The 24,465-nt window shown below is 43.7% G+C and overlaps 1 protein-coding gene across 2 annotated transcripts in view; it reads left to right on the top strand.

Annotated features, from left to right (window-relative positions):
- LOC134807434 (zinc finger protein 850-like) overlaps nt 1-15,741 on the top strand; it is a 34,376-nt gene extending 18,635 nt beyond the window's left edge. For both annotated transcript variants that reach the window (XM_063785354.1, XM_063785353.1), the window contains exons 2-5: nt 13,518-13,598; nt 13,762-13,888; nt 14,460-14,555; nt 15,523-15,741. In XM_063785354.1, coding sequence (XP_063641424.1) covers nt 13,587-13,598; nt 13,762-13,888; nt 14,460-14,555; nt 15,523-15,641 — 354 coding nt within the window. In that variant the 5' untranslated portion in view covers nt 13,518-13,586 and the 3' untranslated portion in view covers nt 15,642-15,741. The remainder of the gene's footprint in view (nt 1-13,517; nt 13,599-13,761; nt 13,889-14,459; nt 14,556-15,522) is intronic.
- Nucleotides 15,742-24,465: the final 8,724 nt, after the last annotated feature.

Raw genomic sequence — 24,465 nt, 5'->3', positions numbered from 1 at the left:
GGCCAACCTGCTGAAACCCCGTCTCTACTAAAAGTACAAAAAATCAGCTGGGCGTGGTGGCAGGCACCTGTAATTCCACCTACTCGGGAGGCTGAGGCAGGAGAATCACTTGAACCCAGGAGGTTCTAGTGAGCCAAGATCACACCACTGCATTCCAGCCTGGGCGACAAGAGTGAAACTGAATCAAAAAAACAAAACAAAACAAAACAAAACAAAACATTGGCCTTGGACATTTCTTTAGGTTGGCTCCTGTGTTCTATTTATAGCATGCCTTTATCCGGGGGTTGGGGTGTGGGACTTATTCCCAACTTTCTGGCACCATAAAGTGTTTTGATTCATCTGGTATTTTCCCTGACCCAGACGTGGAATAAACCATTTATTTAAAGATCCTTTGTTTCTTTTATTGTAAAGTATTATTTACAAAGCACCAAAATCTTGGGGTGGGTGAGGTGGCTCAGGTCTGTAATCTCAACACTTTGGGAGGCTGAGGCAGGAGGATCCCTTGAGGCCAAGAGTTTGAGACAAGCTTGGGCAACGCAGTGATACCCCCATCTCTATTTTTAAAAACCAAACAAAAAATCGCCAAGATCGGGGTGACACGTGTGCTCATTGCTATGGGTGTGTCATTGCTTCTAGGCCCTCTTAGTGGGCAGAACTAGGAAATATATTGTACATATACTAACACACATGCCACATGCCTAATTTGTATATTTATTTAGCCTTATTGGAAGCATTTTTTTTTTTTTTTTTGAGACAGGGTCTCACTCTGTCACCTAGGCTGGAGAGCAGTGGCATAATCTCAGCTCAATGTAACCTCCACCTCCCAGGTTCAAGAGATTCTCCTGTCTCAACCTCCAGAGTAGTTGGGACTACAGGTGCATGCCACCATGCCTGGCTAATTTTTGTGTTTTAGTTGAGACAGGGTTTCACCATGTTGGCCAGGCTGGTCTGGAACTCCTAACCTCAGCGGATCTGCCCCCCTTGGCCTCCCAAAGTGCTAGAATTACAGGCATGGACCTCTGTGCCCGGCCAAGCATTCTTAATGGGAGTGATATTGCCCCTAAGAGGGTGAACATTGGTTATTGAAGGTAAAATGAATTATAGTTGTTGCAATGGTTTGTGGCCTTCCACAATTTTTTTTTTCTTTTTTCTTTTTTTTTCTTTTTTTTTTTTTTTTTGGAGATAGAGGCTCGCTCTGCTGCCCAGACTGGAGTGTGGTGTTGCAAGCTCTGCTCACTGCAACCTCCGCCTCCTGGGTTCAAGCGATTCTCCTGCCTCAGTCTCCCAAGTAGCTGGGATTACTGGCATACACCACCACACTCAGCTAATTTTTGTATTTTTTGTAGAGATGGAGTTTCACCATGTTGGCCAGGCTGGTCTAGAACTACTGATCTCAAGTGATCTGCCTGCCTCAGCCTCCCAAAGTGCTGGGATTACAGGTATGAGCCACCGTGCCTGGCCTATTGCACAAAATTTTACTCCTTGGTATTTAATTTCTCTCAAATATTTTGGGCAACATTAATCATTTTATGGAAGATAAAAAATCCATGCAAGATCAGGCCATGCACAGTGGCTCACACCTGTAATCTCAGCACTGTGGGAGGCCAAGGAAGGTGGATCACTGAAATTCGGGAGTTCAAAACCAGCCTGGCCAACATAGTAAAACCCTGTGTCAACTAAAAATACAAAAAAATTACCCAGAAGTGGTGGCACCTGCCTGTAATCCCAGCTACATGGGAGGCTGAAGCAGGAAAATCGCTTGAACCCAGGAGGCAGAGGTGTCTGTGAGTGGATCGTGCCACCGCCCTTCATCCTGGGTGACAGAGTGAGCCTCCACCTCAAAAAAAAAAAAAAAAAAAAAAAAATCTTTGCAAGATCAGTGCTACAAAATGATGGGAAATTGATGGCTATATCTGGAAGACTTTTTCTTGATTGAATGCTCTATCCCAAAGTTATATGTGAGGTGGTATGTGTGTGCCTATTGGCTGCCTTGTGGATGGTATTTATGATTGATCCTCAGTACTTTTGGAATTATGTAAAATAGTTTATATTATGAAAGTAATTCAACCTAGTATTAATTGTGTTAAGTGTTGAAAATGAAAAGTGTTGACTACATCTGAATGAATGAATATCTGGTCAACTGGTTTTTGTTTGTTTGTTTGTTTGTTTGTTTGTTTTTGTTTTTAGAGATGGAGACTCACTCTGTTGCCCAGGCTGGAATGCAGTGGCATGATCTTGGCTCACTGCAACCTCCACCTCCTGGGTTCTAGCAAGTCTCCTGTCTCAGCCTCCTGTGTAGCAGGGACTACAGGTACATGCTGCCACACCCAGCTAATTTTTTGTATTTTAGTAAAGACGGGGTTTCACCCTGTTGCCCAGGCTGGTCTCGAAATCCTGAGTTCAGGCAATCCACCCACCTCAGCCTCCCAAAGTGCTAGGAGTACAGGTGTGAGACACCGCGCCCAGCCTAGTTTACGGTTTTATTGAAAACCCCATTTAACTCAAAACAGCTCGTTCCTTATGAGTAATAGTTTTTGTTTGTTTCTTTTATGTTTGTTTTTACAAACGGCTATGAAATCATCAAGAATTGTGGATCATCAAAAAAAGAAACATCCTGATAAAGTCAAGAAACAGAATATTTAAAACGTTTAAAATAGAATTTTGAACTGTAACACTGTTACTTCTTATTTAAGAAGGACATGCCACAGGGTGAGGTGGCTCACACCTGTAATCCCAACACTTTGGGAGGCCGAGGTGGGTGTATCACATGAGCCCAGGAGTTGGGGACCAGCCTGGGTAATATGGTGAAACCTTGTCTCTACTAAAAACACAAAAACTAGCCGGGCATGGTGTGTGCACCTGTAATTCGAGGTACTCAGGAGGCTGAGGCAGGAGACTCGCTTCAACCTGAGAGGCAGAGGATGCAGTGAGCCCAGATTGCAGCACCATGCTCCAGCCTGGACTATAGAGCAACACTCGGTCTCAAAAAAAAAAAAAAAAAAAAAAAAAAAGAATAAGCAAACAAATTATGATGAAATAATTGCCTTATAAAATTGCAGAAATAGGCCAGATGTGGTGACTCACGCCTGTAATCCCAGCAATTTGGGAGGCCGAGGCAGGCGCATCACCTGAGGTTGGGAGTTTGAGACCAGTCTGGCCAACATGGTGAAACCCCGTCTCTATTAAAAATACAAAGTTAGCCGGGTGTGGTGGCACACGCCTGTAATCCCAGCTACTCGGGAGGCTGAGGCAGGAGAATCACTTGAGCCCCGGAGATGGAGTTTGCAGTGAGCTGAGATCATGCCACTGCACTCCAGCCTGGCTAACAGAGCGAGACTCTCTCAAAAAAAAAAAAAAAAAAAAAAAAAAAAAAGAAAGAAAAGAAAAGATTACAGAAATCATTGTAAAACCCCATAGTGCTTTATACTTGCTGAAACTGTCATAGGACTCACATTAGAGACGGTAACTTCAATAATGATGTAACACATTGCCACTATTTCACAATCACTCCTATTGAGCAATAATTCAATTCAAAGATGCATTAATGAGATGTCAGGTAATACCAAAGAGTAGCTGATTAATCAAGTAAGTTTCCTATTCAGATCAATGAAATCAGTTACTGAAAGTAAGGCCTGACAATAGGACATGTTTGTTATTTAAATAATGACTGCAAACTAGAAGAAGAGATATTGTTTGTAAAATCTTTAGACGCTGACCCTACCAGAACATCTATTATTGCTGCTATAAAATCTTGGTTTGGGGCTGGGTGCAGTGGCTCACGCCTGTAATCTCAGCACTATCATTTTCTCATATGAATCGGAAAATGCCGATCTCTGCATCCTAAATCTAAACTAATTTCCCATTCACTTGCTAAGCTTCAGTCACACCAGGCTGCTTTCTATTTCCGGAACGCTCCAAGCGATCTCTGATTTTTCAGGGTCTTCAGTGTAACTGTGCCTCTGTTTGGAATACCCTTCCACACTGCTGGCTCCTAACCACCAAAGCTCGAGGGTTATCTCTCAGACACGAGTCCTATCAATGCTACAGGAAGTATCCCTCAAGTTACTGCTTATACCACCTATTGACTTATTTCATAGTATTTATCACAATATAAAATTACTTCATTTTCCACTTTTAATTTAAAATCTTTTTTTTTCTCCAGACTAGAATGTAAACCTCATGTGGGCAGCAGACATGCTTACTTTTTTTTTTTTTGAGACGGAGTCTCGCTCTGTCACCCAGGCTGGAGTGCAACGGCGCGATCCCGGCTCACTGCAACCTCCACCTCCCAGGTTCAAGCGATTCTGCTGCCCCAGCCTTCCAAGAAGCTGAGATTACAGGCGCCCACCAGGCCCGGCTAATTTTTGTATTTTTAGTAGGGGAGCAGTTGGGCTCTGGACTACATTTCCCGGAGGATTCTGCAGGCCAATACCACGTCTTGCGAGATTTCGGCTTCCTCTTAGCCAGGTGGCAGAATCTTTCTCTGTGCGCAATTAGCTGCTGCCGCGCCTTGGAGTCCGTAGTAACTTGGCCAGGCTGGCCCCGAACGGAACTAGAGAAAGCTGAGGATGAGGAATCCGGCTTCGGTCCTTTTGTGTGTGGAGGGCTGAGGAGAGGAGTTTGCATGTGTGATTGCGATGGTTGCCGTGGGTCTTCATGGTCTATGACTGTGGCTGTTTGGTGCTGACTCTGTGTGATCAGATGGGCGCTTGTGACTGTGCGCGCTCCGACTGGATGTGTGTGTCCTGGACGAGCCGCGTTGTGTGTACAGATGTGGACAACCAGTGACTGTGTGGTTCGGACTGCGTGTCCCAGGGTGGGTGTGTGACTTTGCGTGTGTGTGCAGTACTGTGTGTGCGTGAGTTGCAGGTCTGTGGCTGTGCAGGTGCAACTTGTGTGGCCCCGTGGTCTCTGTGACAGAGGAGAGTGTGATTGGCTGTGAGGCAGAGGGTAAGTGGATATAGGGAGGCCTGTGTGCGATTGGAACTTTGTGTGTCCCCTTGAGAGAAAAAAACCCTTTAGGGAGTTAGGGCAGGTCCTTGGTAAAACTCCTTTAAACAGAGAAACAGCCTGAAAAATCAGGCTGCAGGCACAGAGAAGGAAAACTAGCAAAGCGGGTTGTCCTAAAGACATTCCTCAGCTGCATTGATAAGGGACCGAGGCCCAACATAGAAATGCCTTTGTCCTTTGTGTGACCAGCGGGCTTCCAGGAAACAGTCGCTTTTTTGTGGGCTCTGTTAGATTTTGAAGGGAAGGTGAAGGTTAAAGAAAGAGGGAGAGTTGGCGGCTCTATGGAGGGGATCAACTAAATGCCAGAGCCCACTGCCGCTTACAGGCTGGAGTAATTATAGGCCTGGTCAGGAGGGGTCTGGGCAGTATGGCTTGTTGCCTGGGAGAATGTTGATAAGGATGTTTCTTGGGCCTTTCCCCAGCAGGATGTCATAAGGAAGTCAGGCAGTTGGGGAGGATGTTTCTCGCAGCCCAAACCCCAGCGGAATGTTTCCCTCTGACCAGGCTCTGTGAAATGGTGGGGGCTTACAAATCAGTGCAGCTTGGACGAACAGGCTCCGGCGGCCACTTTCCTTTTCTGGACATGCTTTGAACTGTGAGCCGAGGCTCTATGAATCATCACTTCAGCCCCTGATTGGTCCTGGGCCAAACTTTCACTTCAGCCCCTGATTGGTCTTGGGCCAAAATTTCACTTCAGCCTCTGATTGGTCCCAGGCTAAGGTCCCAGGCCAAGCGAAGTAGTGCTTTCGCCAAGACAGCTCACAGACCAGTGAGCACATTCTTCCCCTTCCCAGCTCACAAAACCCCCAGATTCAGCCTCCTAGTTGGCAACCCTCTTTCGGGTCCCCTCTCCGCTGGGGAGAGCTTTCTTCTTTTGCTTATTAAATTTCTGTTCCAACCTCATCCTTTGTGTCCACGTTCCTTAATATTCTTGGCTGTGAGAGAAAGAAGGCAAAGACAAGAGCCTTTATCCTAACAACTCAATTGCTGGAGAGAAAATTCGTGCATGTTCTATGTGGCATCACATGCCATAGCCCTGGGATTGAAAGCCATGCAGTTTAAGGGATGGTGTTAATCTCAGTCCAAATAGGTAATAAGATCTTTCACTTTGCGATATTTTAGGGGTAGGAATGAGATTGGGGGTTTGATCAATAGTCTGTACCCATAGGACCAGGGATTTGCCCAGTCATCTGTGAGTAAATGCTTGCGCCAGTTTCCATGTCTGTATTGAATTAAATACTCATACGGTTCTGTGATTTTGTCAAATACAGATTTGGTCTTTGTACCTATTTACTGGCATACAACTCCTAAAATCCTTGGAATGTCCTAAGAGCTTGCTTTTTTTTTTTTTTTTTTCTTTTTTCTTTTTTTTTGAAACGGAGTCTTGCTCTGTAACCCAGGCTGGAGTGCAGTGGCACAATCTCCACTCACTGCAACATCTGCCTCCTGGGTTCAAGCAATTCTTCTGCCTCAGCCTCCCAAGTAGACTACAGGCATGTGCCACCATGCCTGGCTAATTTTTGTCTTTGTTTTCTTTTTTAGTAGAGACGGGGTTTCACCATATTGGCCAGTCTTGTCTCGAACTCCTGACCTCAAGTGATCTGCCTGCCTCAGGCTCCCAAAGTGTTGGGATTATAGGCATGAACCACCGCACCCAGGCTTTGGTTTTTTATATGTTAGTGATTGACCGATAGCCTCAGGATGTGGGCTGGTCATCAGAAAGACCAAGGCAGGATTAGAGGGTTGGGACTTTCAGCCCCTACCCTCCCACCCCTGGGGAGTGGAGGGGACTGAGGATTAAATTGATGGCAAGTGGCCAATGGTTTAATCAATCATGCCTATGTAATGAAGCCTCCTTAGAAACCCAAAAGGAGTGGATTTGGAGAGCTTCCAGAGAGCTGAACATATGGAGGTTCCTGGAGAGTCGTGCCCAGGGAGGGGATGGAAGCTCTGTGCCCCTTCCCCCATACCTCGTGCTAGGCCTCTCTTCATCTATATCCTTTGGAATATCCTTATAATCAAACAGTAAATGTGTTTCCCTGAGGTTTGTGAGCCATTTTATTCTAGCAAATTAATCAAACCCAAAGAGGGGGTCGTAGGAACCCCAAATTAAACCCATCAGTCAGAAGTTCCAGAGGCTGGGACTTGTGATTGGTGTCTGAAAGGGGGGCAGTTTTGGGGGCTGAGCACTCAATCTGTGGGGTGACACTATCTTATGGTAGATAGTGTCAGAATCGAATTGGTGGACACCCAGCTGGTGTCTGCTGCAGAACTGATTCCTTGCTTGCTGATAGGGAGAAATCTCCTCATATTTTGAGGCCACAGAAGTCTTCTGGGTGGATTGTTGTGGTTTTGGTGTGAAGCAGAGGAAGAACACAAGTTGAGCTTTTTCCAAACGGGTTCACATTGGTGGTCCTCAACCTCAAATCCATCAACTCCATCGCTGAATTTTTATTTATGTATTTATTTTTATTTTTGAGGTAGAGTCTCACTCTGTCTCCCAGGCTGGAGTACAATGGCACAATCTCAGCTCATTGCAGCCTTGATCTCCTGTGCTCAAGCGATCCTTCTACCTCAGCCTGCCAAATAAGCTGAAACCAGAGGCACACACTAGCACTGTGGCATAATTAAAAATAATTTTCAGTAGAGAAGAAGACTCACTATGTTGTCTGGGCTGGTCTTGAACTCTTGAGTTCAAGTGATCCCCCCCTCTGCCTCCAAAGTGCTATGATTACAGGCATGAGCTGCCTCACCTATCACTGATTTTCTTTTTCTTTTTCTTTCTTTCTTTCTTTTTTTTTTTTTTTTGTTTAGTTTTGTTTTGTTTTGACAGAGTCTCACTCGGCCTTGCCCAGGCTGAACTGCAGTGGTGCAATCTCGGCTCACTGCAGCCTCCGCCTCCCGGGTTCAAGTGATTCTCCTGTCTCAGCCTCCTGAATAGTTGGGATTATAGGTACCTGCCACCACACCCGACCAATTTTTGTATTTTTAGTAGAGACAAGGTTTCACCATATTGGCCAGGCTGGTCACGAACTCCTGATCTCAGGTGATCCACCCGCCTCAGCCTCCAAAAGTGCAGTGGCAGGATCAGGGCATACTGCAGCCTTGACCTCCGGGACCGAAGGGATCCTCCCTCCTCAGCCTCCTAAGTAGCTGGATTATAGGCATATGGCACGATGCCAGGCTAATATTTGTAATTTTTGCACAGACGGGGTTTTGCCATGTTGCCCAGTCTGATCTTGAACTCCTGAGCTCCAGCAAACTTCCCACCTGAGCCTCCCAAAGTCCTGGGATTACAGGGAAGAGTCACTGCACCTGGCCTGTCACTGCATTTCTAAAGGGAAGGAGGACTATAGTGAGATTCACTAAGGCTTACAGAAAAGGTAGAACCCTAGATAGATTAAAAGACAGAAATTATAATATCCTTGAGATGATAATATCCAAATTTAGCTTTCATAGATATGGAAATTTGAAGTACATCAGACTATAAGGTGGCATTTTGTGCAACTAATTAAAACTATGTTTGAAAGAGGGCAATTGCATTTTCATTACTAATATTAAGTAACAATGAAAATAAATAGAAATAACCAACAAATTGTTATATTTAAATCCTCCCTCCTTTTTTGGAAAGAGTATTGATATTTTTAGATGCTAATCAAAACTTCTCTTTTAAAATAATTGATGATTCTATGGAGATAGGGAGGGAATAACCTATGTTTATTGAACACCTAATATTCCACTTACCCGAATGTCATTTATTTTATATTCTAGTTTTTTTGTTGAGACAGGGTCTTGCTCTGTTACCTAGCCTAGAGTGCAGTGGGGTGGTCACAGCTCACTGATATATACCACCATGCCTGGCTTATTATTTTATTTTATGTTATTTTATGTTATTTTATGTTATGTTATGTTATGTTATGTTATGTTATTTTTTGTTATTTTTGCAGAGATGGTGTCTCCCTATATTTCCCAGGCTTGACTTGAACTTCTGGGCTCAAGCAATCCTCCTACCTTGGCATCCCAAAGTGCTGGGATCATAGGCATAAGCCACTGTGCTCAGCCAATATTATAGTCTTGATAGTAGAAGTGTCTCAGTATACTGGAAAACTTTGTCTAAATTTTGAAAAAATATTTAAAAACGTGTTGGTTTTATTTGGCCAATACTGATTTCTTTGCTCCGTCATTATTTATTGGCATTATTAGCCAGTTGACTTTCAATTTCCTTACATCCATCTCACTCCATTTCTTTTATTTTGTACCCCTAATAGAAATTCTTTTATTTTTTTTAGATGGATTCTTGCTCTTGGCTCTTGTGACCCAGGCTGGAGTGCAGTGGTGCAGTCTCGGCTCACTGTAATCTTCACCTTCCAGGTTCAGGGGATTCTCCTGCCCCAGCCTCCTGAGTAGCCTAGATTACAGGCATGTGCCACTACACCCCGCTAATTTTTTGTATTCTTTTTTCTTTTCTTTTTTTTTTTTTTGAGGTGGAGTTTCACTCTTGTTGCCCAGGCTGGAGTGCAATGGCACGAACTCTGCTCACTGCAACTTCTGCCTCCCAGGTTCAAGTGATTCTCCTGCCTCAGCTTCCCAAGTAGCTGGGATTAGAGGGTGAGCCACCACACCTGACTAATTTTTGTATTTTTAGTAGAGACAGGGTTTTGCCATGTTGGCCAAGTTGGTCTGGAACTCCTGATGTCAAGTCATCCACCTGCCTCGGCCTCTCAAAGTGCTGGGATTACAGGCATGAACCACTGTGCCCGGCTTTTTTCTATTTTTATATTTATTTATATTTTGATAGACAGTCTCGCTCTGTTGCCCAGGCTGGAGTGCAGTGGCACAGTCTGGGCTCACTGCAACCTCCGCCTCCCAGGCTGAAGCGATTCTCCTGCCTCTGCCTCCTGAGTAGCTGGTATTACGGGCACCTGCCACCACGCCTGGCTACCTTTTGTATTTTAATTAGAGACAAGGTTTCACCATGTTGGCCAGGCTGGTCTTGAACTGCTGACCTCAGTTGATCTGCCCACCTTGGCCTCCCAAAGTGGCCTTGCTTGAGGCCAGGAGTTTGAGACCAGCCTGGCCAACATGGTGAAACCTGCTGTCTACCAAAAATAATTTTAAAAAAAAGTTAGCCAGGTATGGTGGTGTGTGCCTGTATTCCAAGCTACTTTGATGGCTGAGTCACAAAAATCACGTGAACCCAGGAGGCAGAGGTTGCAGTGAGCTGTGATCACCTCACTGCACTGTAGCCTGGGTAACAGATTGAGACTTGTCTCAAAAAAAAAAAATAATAATAATTCTTGGCAGGACGTGGTGGCTCACACCTGTAATCCCAGCACTTTGGGAGGCCAAGGTGGGGGGATCACCTGAGGTCAGGAGTTTGAGACCAGCCTGACTAACATGGAGAAACTCCATCTCTCCTAAAAATACAAAATTAGCTGGGCGTTGTGGTGCGTGCCTGTAATCCCAGCTACTCAGGAGGGTGAGGCAGAAGAATCGCTTGAACACAGGAGGCGAGGTTGCAGTGAGCCGAGATCACATCACTGCACTCCAGCCTGGGCAACAAGAGCGAAACTCCATCTCAAAAAAAGAAAAAAAAAAATGTTTACTTTGGATAAATACTTAGAAATGGAATTTCCAGGTCAGCCTTTAGATTTTATTAATGGATTTAATATGAAAAACCTTTACTTGAGGATGTATAAAGCTTTAAAAGACAGGGTCCCTATTCTTAAGTTAAAAATAAAGCAGAATTTGTAAGGTAATATTCAGAAAACATCAGATAATATCCTATAAAGTCCTCCTGTTCATGCTGATGACATTGGATGGCCAATTAAGGATGACACTTCATTCTGTCTCCTGCAACCATGGTCCTGACATGTCTAAATGATACTGGCCCTATGAGAACACTGTGGATGTGAAAGCATTTCCTCGAGTTATCTTTTTGGCCTGCTGGTTTTAATCTAATGATGGGATATCCAAAGTGAACCTAAAGGAGTTACATGATTATGCATCTGTTGGGGGAATCAGAGACAGCTAGAGCAAGGGCAGACACGTGCTGAACTCATCTGTCTTAAGAGCTGAAGCAAGCAGCAGTGTTGCTATCAGAGCTACTGCATATCTGTACACGTGGCTCTAATGGCTCTGACCTGTTTTTTTTCCCCAGTATGAACCTAATACATGAGGCAAATTAGAAAATCAGAGTTGGCCAGGCATGGTGGCTCACGCCTGTAATCCTGGTACTTTGGGAGCCAACGTGGGTGGATCACTTGAGGCCACGAGTTTGGGACCAGCCTCAGCAACACAGTGAAACCCCATCTCTACCAAAAATACAAAAATTAGCTGGGTGTGGTGGCAGGCACCTGTAATCCCAGCTATGGGAGGCTGAAGTTGCAGTGAGCCAAGATCAGGCCACTGCACTTCAGCCTGGGTGACAGAGCAAGACTGTCTCAAGAAAAAAAAAAAGGGAAAGGAAAGGAAAGAAAATCACAGCTTGTTAGCCACTTGCAGCTAAACACATATGCACAAAAATTATTCAGTAAAAGCAAAACAGTTTTGGTGTATCTTGATATTTTGTTTTATATCCAAAGGAAGACTATATCTTTTATCTTTGAACTACTCTTTGGAAAATGCCTTCTGTATAACAAATGTTATAGTTTTCTTCTAATTGGGTCTTGAGGTCTCTCAGAATGGCTATAAACTCTACCTCACTCTAATGGGGCTCTAGGGGAGGGGCCTATGGGTCTTTAGAGTAGCTTTTCACCAGAAATTTCTTTTTCCTGGACCACAGCCTAATGCTCAAGTATCAGACCCATAACCAGGTGTCTCACAGGAAACTTGTTTATACTGGCAGATGCCCTTGTAACTTTTGTTTGACCTGTGTGCAGTTTATTCCTACCATGATACCCAATCTTTTTTTTTTTTTTTTTTTTTTTTGAGATGCAGTCTCGATCTGTTACCAGGCTGGAGTGCAGGGGCATGACATTGGCTCACTGCAACCTCCACCATCTGGGTTCAAGCAATTATCCTGCCTCAGCCTCCCGAGTAGCTGGGACTACAGGCACGTGCCACCATGCCCAGCTAATTTTTGTATTTTTAGTAGAGTCAAAGTTTCACCATGTTGGCCAGGATGGTTTTGATCCCTTGACCTCATGATCTGCCCTACTCGGCCTCCCAAAGTTCTGGTATTACAGGCGTGAGCCACCGCGCCTGGCCTTTTATATATTTATTTATTTATTTGAGACAGGCTCTTGCTCTGGTGCCTAGGCTGGAGTGCAAGTGGCAGGATCACAGCTCACTGCAGCCTTGACCTCCTAGGCTCAAGCAATCCTCCCACCTCAGCCTCCCAAGTAGCTGGGACTAGAGGGATGTCCCACTACATCTGGCTAATTTGTATATGATATCTATTTTTGTAGAGATAGAGTTTTGCCATGTTGCCCAGGTAGATCTTGAACTCTTGAACTCAAGCAATTCACCTGCCTTGGCCTCCTAAAGTGCTGTGATTACAGGTGTGGGTTACCACACGCAGCCAATGTACATTTAATTATCAAAGTACTATCTATACTACTTTATGGAAGTACTAATTATCAAAGTGCAATAGAGGTTTTGTTGTTTTTGTTGTTGTTGTTTTTCTTTTGAGACAGTTTCACTGTTATTGCCCAGGCTGGAGTGCAGTGGTGCGATCTTGGCTCACTGCAACCTCCACCTCCCAGGTTCAAGCGATTCTCCTGCATCAGCCTCCCAAGTAGCTGGGATTACAGACATGTGCCCCCACACCCAGCTAATTTTATATTTTTAGTAGAGACTAAAATGGTCTCTCCATGTTGGTCAGGCTGGTCTCGAACTCCTGATCCCAGGCGATCCATCCGCCTTGGCCTCCCAAAGTGCTGGGTTTACAGGTGTGAGCCACTGTGCCCGGCCAATAGAGGTTTTTAAACTTTTTGTAGATATTTTTGAAAAATCCTGTCTTCCTTTAAGAAAAGAGACAAGGCTGGGTGTGGTGGCTCATGCCTGTAATCCTAGCACTTTGGGAGGCCAAGTCAGATGGATTGCTTGAGCTTAGGAGTTTGAGCGTAGCCTGGCCAAATGGCAAAACCTCGTTTCTACTAAAAATACAAAAAAAAAAAAAAAAATTGGCTGGGCATGGTGGTGCATGCCTATAGTCAAAGCTAATACAGAGGCTGAGGTGGGAGGATCACCTGAGCCTGGAAGGTTGAGGCTGCAGTGAGCTGTGATTGTGCCACTGCACTCCAGCCTGGGCAACAGAACGAGACCCTGTCTCAAAGTGAAAACAAAAACAAAAAAATGAAACAAGAGAAAAAAAAAAACAAGAAAGAAAATGGTAAGGGGGAAGTGCCTATTTATTAAGCTTTTGTTGTAATTAGTAACTTGCATATCAGATGTTTACTGTAATATTCTTGAAGCTTTGCCAGGCCTACAGCTTTCTGTGTGCTTTTCTACTCTATTTCACTTATTTGGGAAATAATATATCAATATACTTAATTCATTCCCAGCTGTAACCATGGAATACTGGGAATGTCCCATTCTATGAAGGAAGTTTGCCGGCCACAACAGGAATATTCATGAATATGGAGGTACTTTGTTGAAGTTACACTAATTTTTTTACTCTTCCCCACTCTCAGCCTAGCCAGTCTGCTCACTATATTCTCTCCATCCTTCAGCACCCTTCCATCTCTTCCTTCATCTTAAAAACCTTTCCTTTAATTTCAACAGTGCTGCCTGGGTTTGTCATTTCAGGGGTTGGGCATGTTCCAGGATCTGTTTATAGACTTCTCTCAGGAGGAATGGGAGTGCCTGGACACTGCTCAGAAGGACTTATACAGAAATGTAATGATGGAGAACTATAGCAGCCTGGTCTCACTAGGTAAGGATGTCTATCCCCAAATAACTCATGAATCTTGGGTGTAGCTTTCACTTGTCTGGGTGACTTTTCACCTGCTGCCTAGGGAATTGTTTTGTGTTTTGTAGATTAATAGATGGGCAGCTCTTTGGGTCCCTGTATCAACTCCATGCTTCAGACCTTTACACCTTCCTCTAGTCCTTCGTGAGTACTAAGGGACTAACTTTGAATTCAGAAACAGCACGAGTATGTCTTACTTCTTTTCTTTCTTTCTTTCTTTTTTTTTTTTTTTCGACATGAAGTCTCAGTCTGTTGCCCAGGCTGGAGTGCAATGGCGTGATCTCGGTTCACTCCAACCTTCTCGGGTTCAAGCAATTCTCATGTCTCAGCCTCCTGAGCAACTGGGATTACAGGCACCAGCCACCACGCCTGGTCAATTTTTGTGTTTTTAGTAGAGACGGGGTTTCACCATGTTGGTCAGTCTGGTCTTGAACTCCTGACCTCAAGCAATCCACCTGTTTTGGCCTCCCAAAGTACTGGGATTACAGGAGTGAGCCACTATGCCTGGCCATCTTACTTCTTTTCTTATAAACAGGTCTCTCTATCACAAAGCCTGATGTGATTTCCTTACTGGAGCAAGGGAAAGAGCCCTGGATGGTTTCAAGGGACGTACCAAGAGGATGGTGCCCAGGTGAGTAAGGACTGAGCAGATGGGGAAGGCACTGCTGTTTAGAACCCAGCCCATCAGGGAGGCAGCACCGTAAAGGTATTGTTTGAGGAATCTCTTCCGCAAGGTCCCATGTAAGAGTTGTGGCCTAAGACACATGGAGAAAAGTCAAGATACCCCCACCACACACATTTATTTTTTAATTTTTTTAATTTGAGAGAGAATCTTGCTCAGTCACCCAGGCTGGAGAACAGTGATGCAATCTCGGCTCACTGCAACCTCCGCCCGCAGGTTGAAGTGATTCTCCTGCCTCAGCCTCTAAAGGAACTGGCATTATAGGCACCTGCCACCATGCCCAGCTAATTTTTGTATTTTTAGTAGAGAAGATGTTTCACCATGTTGGCTAGGCTGGCATCGAACTCCTGACCTCAGGTGATCCACCTGCCTTGGCCTCTGAAAGTGCTCGTATTATGGGTGTGCGCCACTGTGTCTGGCCAAGAACTCCCTTTTACCTCCACCTCTTCAGTCTGTGCTACCCTCTTGTCATAATTTCTTTCCATTTCAAAGAATAATGTTCCCTTCTTCAGAAGCCATCACGTATCCTCTATCTTGGAGCTACTTCTTTCCCTTTAAAATTTAAACCTGTGTTGTTGCTTTAAAAACAAATCTTTTAAAATATATTTATTTTTCGTACTGATCCTTGACTTTTTTTGCCTTGTCTTTTCTTGGCTAGTTTTCCTTTAATGCAGCCATTTCATGCATCAATGGATATTCATTTACAATTTTTTGTTTGTTTGTTTGTTTGTTTGTTTTTTTGGATACAGAGTCTCACTCTGTAGCCCAGGCTGGAGTGCAGTGGCGCGATCTCGTCTCACTGCAAGCCAATAAGAAGCGATTGGGGATGACCTCCTACAAGCACAGCAAAACCTTTCCTGAGCATTTCTGCACTGGAACGCCTACCCTTAGTGCCGTTTCCTGCACTTTCTTGCAGATTTATACCAGGCGCTGGAGACCCTCCCACCTGGTCCATACCCGCCTCCCGGTGAGCACCGAGACCCAACCTTGTGCACCGCCAGTCTTGTTATCAACAAACAGGCTAGTAAATTATAAAAAGTAAAATAAAGGAAATGTAGCTGGGTGTGGTGGCATGCGCCTGTAATCCCAGCTACTCCAGAGGCTGATGCAGGAGAATCACTTGAACCCAGGAGGTGAAGGTTGCAGTGAGCCGAGATCGTGCCACTGCACTCCAGCCTGGATGGCAAGAGCGAAACTCCTTCTTGAAATAATAAATAAAATAAAGGAAATGGGACCGGGCATGTTGGCTCATGCCTGTAATTCCAGCACTTTTGGTGGCCGAGGCGGGCGGATCACTGGAGGTCAGAAGTTCGAGACCAGTCTGGCCAACGTGGTGAAACCCCGTCTCTACTAAAAATAAACAATTAACCAGGCATGGTGGCGGGCGCCTGTAATCCCAGCTATTTGTGAGGAGCAGGCACAAGAATCGCTTGAATCCCAGAGACAGAGGTTGCAGTGAGCCGAGCTCGTGCCACTGCGCTCCAGCCTGGGCGACAGAGAGAGACTCCATCTTAAAATAAAATAGGCCAGCCGAGGGTGCTCATGCCTGTAATCACAGCACTTTGGACGCCGAGGCGGGTGGATTGCCTGAGCTCAGGAGTTCAAGACCATCCTGGCCTACGTGGTGAAACCCCATCTCTACTAAAAATGCAAAAATTAGCCGGGCATGGTGGAGCATGCCTGTAATTCTAGCTACTTGGGAGGCTGAGACAGGTGAACCGTTTCAACCCAGGAGGCGGAAGTTGCAGTGAGCCGAGACTGCCACATTGCACTCCAGCTTGGGCAAGAGGATTGAAACTCCTTCTCAAAAAAAAAAAAAAAAAAGTAAATAAATAAATAAATAAATAAATATAAAAGAAATAGACACAGCAAACCTTAATGCATGAACTCAAACAAAGGCTTTCACTGCCAGGCTCCATCTTTGCAAAACTGAACCTAGGACAACGTGCACGTTTCTAACTAGCAATTCTGGAGGACAGATCAGGGAGACAGCCTGAGCTTGCTTTTCTGCAATTTCATTGACTGGTCAGTAAAGTCAGTGTTTGCAGGCATTTTCAATGTTCTGTAGTGGGTTTCAGTGCCTGTGGCAGGCCAGGTTTCCAATAGCAACCAGAACAGTTTCTACTAACCCTTTACTATAATTTTGATGAATGCATAAGTTAACGTTAATGAAATGGAGAAACTGGTACCTGAGTATCAGGGATGGAATGTGAAAACAAACCCATTGAGACCCCGCCTGGGTTTTCTCAGACCCTAAATTCTGATCGAATAATGATAGCATTCATACACATTCACCTCGGCCTGTCTTAAGATTCAGAAACTTTCCAAGACTCTAGAGAAATCTTTCCAGACGCTAGGCCCGAGTTAAAGATTAGATGTTGATGGAATGAAACACTCCTGCTTGTAGGTGAAATCCCACATGGAGCTTAAGATGTATATAAGCACTAGAAAAAAAAGAAAACTTGTAACTTTGAGTTGATCTGGTGAGTTACCTGGCGCTTCTCCCTGTAAGTGGCTGCAGAAATAAACTTCTTTCTTTCCCAGTCTGTCTGTATCTCATTATTGAACAATTGCAATTGACCTGCCCAGCAAAGTCCTCTTTTGTGTGGTTATCTGGGACGCCCTTGGAGGGAATATTTGAAATTTTCCATTTCAAAGCATTCTGTCGGCACTCTTACACTGTTTTTCTCTGCCTGCCCTGGGACCTGAGTTCTCCTGGAGGTGAATCCCCAGCCACAGAGCCTAGAAGCCCATTCCTCCACATTCTGTGACTGTTACCCAAACACAGGGAAAATTTGCAGAAAATAAGCCTAAAAATCTTGTCATTCTTTGCAATAAGACCCCACATTACAATCTGCTGAAAACAGGATTTTAGCCTCAATAGGTTTTTCCTCTATTTGAAACCAATCATTTCCCTTTACAATTTTGGAGGGAAGTTTCAAAATCAATCAGTAAGCACCCCCCACCCCTGGTTTATCCTTATGTAAAGTGTGCCCTCTGCACATGCAAGATTGAATAAACCTTGAAAATATTGTGCTAAGTGAAAGAAGCCAGTCACAAAGGACCACATGTTATGTAATTCCATTTAAATAAAATGTCCAAAATAGACTAATACATAGAAACAGAAAGTAGATTCGTGGTGGCCCAGGGTTAGGGGAGTTGGGGGGAAATGGAGGGATATGGGGTTTACTTCAGGGTAATGAAAATGATCTAAAATTTATTGTGGTGATGTTTGCATGACAGTGTAAATATACTGAAAACCATTGAATTTTACACTTTAAATCAGTGGCTTCTGTGTTATGTTATCAATATTTCTCAATAAAACGTCAAAAAAATAGTGCCTGTGTGTCTTTTTATGTATTATTCCTCCAGAGTCCAGTCCATATTTTTTACATTTGATAAATAAATTAAGATTTTGTTTCTTTTCTTTTTTTTATTTTTTTTTTGAGACAGAATCTCCCTCTGTTGCCCAGACTGGGGTGCATTGGCACAATCTTGGCTCAGTGCAACCTCCAGGCTAATTTTTGTATTTTTAGTAGAGACAGTGTTTCACCATGGTGGCTAGACTAGTCTCAAACTTCTAACCTCAAGTGAGTCCCCCACCTTGGTCTCCAAAATTGCTGGCATTACAGGTGTGAGCCACCGCACCCAGCCCAAGATTTAGTTTCTGTTGTTTTGATGCCCTAGGACCATCTTATTCTACCTTAATTTCTGATGCATCATCTCAGTGGAAATTTTACATTAGGTCCCAAAGTATTTTAGTCTTTTAAAGATTTTACCAGATGAGTACAGTGGCTCAAACCTGTAATCTCAACACTGTGGGAGGCCAAGGTATGAGGATCAGTTGAGCCCAGGAGTTCAAGAGCAGTTTCTGCAACATAGTGAGACACACATATCTACAAAAAAAAGTTTAATTAGATGGGCATATTGGTGCATGCCTGTGGTCTCAGCTACTATGTAGGCTGAGGAGGGAGGATCACTTGAGCCCAGGAGGTTGAGGCTAAAGTGGCCATGATTATACCACTGCACTCCAGCCTGGGTGACAGAGCGATACCCTGTCTTAAAAAAAAAAAAAATAATTGGAATTTTTTTTTAGAAAACAAAGTATACACTTAGTGACTTAATACAAATGAATGAATTTTATAATCTACAGAAACCAAAACAAACAAACAAATAAATAAATAAATAAATAAATAAATAAAAACCCAAAGCCGTTCTTCTTATGTGAATCTCTGGTGTCTCTGAATTATAAGAATTATGAATTATGATTAATAACAAATATGCATGACAAGGACTCAATAAGGGATAGGCATTAATAAACTGCCATACACACTTACTGGTGTAAGGCCTTTAAAGATGTACAAGAAAAAGCAAGAAAAGGCATTGAAAAATTGCATTGCCTACCAAAACACTAAAGTTTACCTAAGTCCATTAATCAGCACACACACACACACACAATGGGTGTGTAAAATGGTCAACAAAGTCTCCTTTGAATGTATCCTTTTATTAATAGGTCTGTGGGGGTAAGAGATGAGGTTCTGTAGATCCTGGAATCAGGGATGGGGAATCTGTGGGGTTCCTGGGGTGAGAGATGACGATCTGTAGATTAGTGATGGGTCGTCTTTGGGATAGTGATGAGGTCCATGGAATCAATTCTTGTGGGTATGTAGGGTCAGTGATGAGGGAATCTGGTGTCAGTGATGGGATGTGTGTGGAATCAATCTTTGAAAGCCAGATTTGTGGTGTCATTTCTCAGGCTGACACATCCTGATCTGTGTGTCAGTGGTGGAAATTCTATGGGGTCAGAGTGTGACAGTCAGGTCCCTGACACTGTGTGTTCTGGGTCTGGCCAAGTGCGTAGATTCCCTTGCCTGGTTCTGGCTGGAGAGGCCCTTCTCAAGGACTCCTCACATGAAAGGTGGGTTGGCGGTGGGTTTTGTTTTTGTTTTTGTTTTGTGATGGAGGTGGGGGTGGGTTGGCTTTTTCTTTAGGATTTAGTTTTGCCTCTTAGAGACCACAGACACATGCAGCTTTTAGGAATAAATTTTTGTCTGGGTGGTCGCTAGGTCCTTCAGGCCAAGCCATCTAGTGGGTGTAAAGCTTACCATTCCCTCAGCGCGGTTCAGATCTAGACGGTCATTTTTTCTTTTTTTTTTAATTTTTTATTATACTTTAAGTTTTAGGGTACATATGCACATTTTGCAGGTTAGTTACTTATCTATACATGTGCCATGCTGGTGCGCTGCACCCACTAACTCGTCATCTAGCATTAGGTATATCTCCCAATGCTATCCCTTCCCCCTCCCCCCACCCCACCACAGTCCTCAGAGTGTGATATTCCCCTTCCTGTGTCCATGTGATCTCATTGTTCAATTCCCACCTATGAGTGAGAATATGCGGTGTTTGGTTTTTTGTTCTTGCGATAGTTTACTGAGAATGATGATTTCCAATTTCATCCATGTCCCTACAAAGGACATGAACTCATCATTTTTTATGGCTGCATAGTATTCCATGGTGTATATGTGCCACATTTTCTTAATCCAGTCTATCATTGTTGGACATTTGGGTTGGTTCCAAGTCTTTGCTATTGTGAATAATGCCGCAATAAACATACGTGTGCATGTGTCTTTATAGCAGCATGATTTATAGTCATTTGGGTATATATCCAGTAATGGGATGGCTGGGTCAAATGGTATTTCTAGTTCTAGATCCCTGAGGAATCACCACACTGACTTCCAATTTACAAGGGATGGGAAGGACCTCTTCACGGAGAACTACAAACCACTGCTCAATGAAATAAAAGAGGATACAAACAAATGGAAGAACATTTCATGCTCATGGGTAGGAAGAATCAATATCGTGAAAATGGCCATACTGCCCAAGGTAATTTACAGATTCAATGCCATCCCCATCAAGCTAAGAATGACTTTCTTCACAGAATTGGAAAAATCTACTTTAAAGTTCATATGGAACCAAAAAAGAGCCTGCATCGCCAAGTCAATCCTAAGCCAAAAGAACAAAGCTGGAGGCATCACGCTACCTGACTTCAAACTATACTACAAGGCTACAGTAACCAAAACAGCATGGTACTGGTACCAAAACAGAGATATAGATCAATGGAACAGAACAGAGCCCTCAGAAATAATGCCACATACCTACAACTATCTGATCTTTGACAAACCTGAGAAAAACAAGCAATGGGGAAAGGATTCCCTATTTAATAAATGGTGCTGGGAAAACTGGCTAGCCATATGTAGGAAGCTGAAACTGGATCCCTTCCTTACACCTTATACAAAAATCAATTCAAGATGGATTAAAGATTTAAACGTTAGACCTAAAACCATAAAAACCCTAGAAGAAAACCTAGGCATGACCATTCAGGACATAGGCATGGGCAAGGACTTCATGTCCAAAACACCAAAAGCAATGGCAACAAAAGACAAAATTGACAAATGGGATCTAATTAAACTAAAGAGCTTCTGCACAGCAAAAGAAACTACCATCAGAGTGAACAGGCAACCTACAAAATGGGAGAAAATTTTTGCAACCTACTCATCTGACAAAGGGCTAATATCAAGAATCTACAATGAACTCAAACAAATTTACAAGAAAAAAACAAACAACCCCATCAAAAAGTGGGCGAAGGACATGAACAGACACTTCTCAAAAGAAGACATTTATGCCACCAAAAAACACATGAAAAAATGCTCATCATCACTGGCCATCAGAGAAATGCAAATCAAAACCACAATGAGATGCCATATCACACCAGTTAGAATGGCAATCATTAAAAAGTCAGGAAACAACAGGTGCTGGAGAGGATGTGGAGAAATAGGAACACTTTTACACTGTTGGTGGGACAGTAAACTAGTTCAACCATTGTGGTAGACGGTCATTTTAAGGTGTCCTCAAGGTGGCGTGCAAGTGGGTTGTGGCTTTGAGTGGCAGGTGTGCGGGAAGGAACAACTAAGAAGACCCAGGAGCGCTCCTAGGCTGGATCTGTCACAGCTGGAAGAACAGCCTCCCTAATCCATCAGGCGCCAATGGGAGGTACCTCTGGGCTGTGAGAGGCTGGTGAAGGCAGGACCTCCAGACCTAGAGATTCTGGGCACAGAAGCCTGTTACTGCCAGACGCTGAGGCGTTGCCATGGGATCCAAGGGCGTTTCGTGTCATATCAGAGCCTTTCTCAGATAATTATTTTGGTAAATGGGGAGCTCTTGTCCAGCACACGCCCCTATGAAGGCTTAATGTGCCATCTCCCGCAGTCTTCTTTGGGCTGAGAGCCAATTGTTTCTTACATCCCTGTGCTAAACTCACCATCTGCTCCTACATACCCCAGGCATTTGCCACATGCTGGTCCTCTCTTTCCTGACAGGCAGGCCATCTCTTCAGCTTCTGTGAGGACAGTTCAAATTATGGAGGAGGGGGCAGGTGCAGGGCGGCAGTGCTGAGTGGAGTACCGGGCAGTTGGGGGAGCAGGGGCTCATTTTTCTTTGTAGCTCATATTCCTAAGCCTGTGACTTTGAGTATCGGTGTCTTCCTTGCAATGTTTCAATCTGAGGTTCTTGGGGACAGTGCAGAATTGGAGCCTGATGGAAGCCTGGTGGGTAGAGGGGTGGGTGGAGGGAACATGGAGAATGTGTCAGGTGGTGTCTATTCCTGACACCTTACTTTGCCTGCTGGAGTTTCCCAGTCTGTTCCAGATGCACTCTTTTGACCCTGAAGGGACCTGAAGGGGGATGTTGATCACCAGTGTGTGCTCCCCTGGACTCGATTGGAATTGGTTCCACAAAGTGTTATTTATTTATTTATTTGGAGGGAGTCTCACTCTGTCACCCAGGCTGGAGTGCAGTGGGGCAATCTCAGCTCACTGCAGCCTCTGATTCCCAGGTTCAAGTGATTTTCCTGCTTCAGCCTCCCTAGTAGCTGGGACTACAGGTTTCTGCCACCACACCTTGCTAAATTTTTTATTTTTAGTAGAGACAGGGTTTCACAATGTTGGTCAGGCTGGTCTCGAACTCCTGACCAGGTGATCGAACCACCTTGGCCTCTCAAAGTGCTGGGATTACAGGCGGGAACCATCACACCCTGCCAATCCCACAAATTTAAGCATTATGGTACATTGCTACTTTTGAATCACTTATTTTTTACTTGTGTTTTCCCCCCTCCTTTTATTGATTCATTGACACAGAGTCTCACTGTGTCACCCAGGCTGAACTGCAGTGGCACAATCTCAGTTCATTGCAACCTCTGCCTCCCGGATTCAAGCGATTGTCCCTCCTCAACCTTCCAAGTAGCTGGGATTATAGGCACATGCCATCACACCTGGCTAATTTTTGTATTTTCAGTAGAGACAGGGTTTCACCATGTTGGCTAACCTAGTCTCAAACTTCTGACCCCAAGAGATCCACCTTCCTTGGCCTCTCAAAGTGCTGACATACGCATGAGCCTCCTTGCCCCGACTTCCCTCCTTTTCCTTCAGGGATTTTAAATGTTTCCCTTCCTCCATCTATTTAATTATGTGTGATTGCTTGAGGATTTCAACTTGAATTAAAATTACATATATTTACCTGTCTTTATTAATATTTAAACATACTAAAATAATACATGTTCATAATGAAAATGAAACATTACAAATAAATACACAGGAAAGGCAGTATTCCCCCTCCAGTTCCACTCTTGAAATAACCAGTTAACAAGATGATGAGCATCTTTCCATGATGTTCTCCAAGATTCATATAAGTATTGGCCAGCAAACAACAGAATATACAGGCCAGGCATGATGGCTCATGCCTGTAATCCCAGCACTTTGGGAGACTGAAGCGGGTGGATCTTTTGAGGTTAGGAGTTCAAGACTAACCTGGCCAACGTGGTGAAACCCCATCGCTACAAAAAATACAAAAATTATTTGAGAGTGGTGTCGAGCACCTTAATCCCAGCTACTTGGGAGGCAGAGGCACGAGAATCTCTCGAACCCAGGAGGTGAAGGTTGCAGTGAGCCAATATCGCATTACTGCACTCCAACCTGGGTGACAGACTGAGATTCCATCTCAATAAATAAGTACATACATAAAATAAAGAGAAAAAAAGAAAGATGAAAGAAAGAAAAAGAAAGAAAGAAGAAAGAAAAGAAAAGAAAGGAAGAGAAAGAAAGGAAGAGAAAGAAAGGAAGAAAGAAAGAAAAAGAGAGAAGTCGTGTGCTCAGGGTGCTACAATAGATGGTAAGAACAAATCCTCTAGCGGTGAAAATGTAAGAAGGAAAAAGAAATTTCTGTTAGTCTTGTTTGTTGCACCCCAAGCTCTAAAAAGTACAGTCACGTGTGTGATAAGTGCTTAGTTAAGATGAAAAAGGCATTAAATTTGCGCGTGGAAATCATAAACAGAAATGTGTTCTGATTGACAGCAATTGGGTCAATGCTACCCAAGTTTCAGGCATCCACTGCGGGTCTGAGAGCACGTCTCCTGCAGATAAGGAAGGGCTACTATATAACGTTTCTTTCTTTTTTCTTTAATTATAAAGCATTCTCCTTTTTTAATATAACAATTTGCCACATATAGCACTTTAGCTATAAAGATATTAGGATACCTTTATAGTAGATAAAAAGCTAACTCATTCTTTGTAAGAGTTAAAGTATCTTTCATTATACGAGCATTTAAGATATTAAAGTACTTTTGCCACCAAAAATAGTGCTTCTGTAAATATTCTTTTACTTATATCTTTATTAATTTTTACTTCTGCTGAAACAAATTGCATGAGGAAACAAGTGTACGTGTATAAAGTGTAATATATGTATATATATTTAATATGTGTATATACAACTTAATATATACACATACATACAATAACATATACATTTT

This window comes from Pan troglodytes, chromosome 10, assembly GCF_028858775.2.
Source record: "Pan troglodytes isolate AG18354 chromosome 10, NHGRI_mPanTro3-v2.0_pri, whole genome shotgun sequence".
Lineage (NCBI taxonomy): Eukaryota > Metazoa > Chordata > Mammalia > Primates > Hominidae > Pan > Pan troglodytes.
This window is presented reverse-complemented; position numbering and strand designations above follow the sequence as displayed.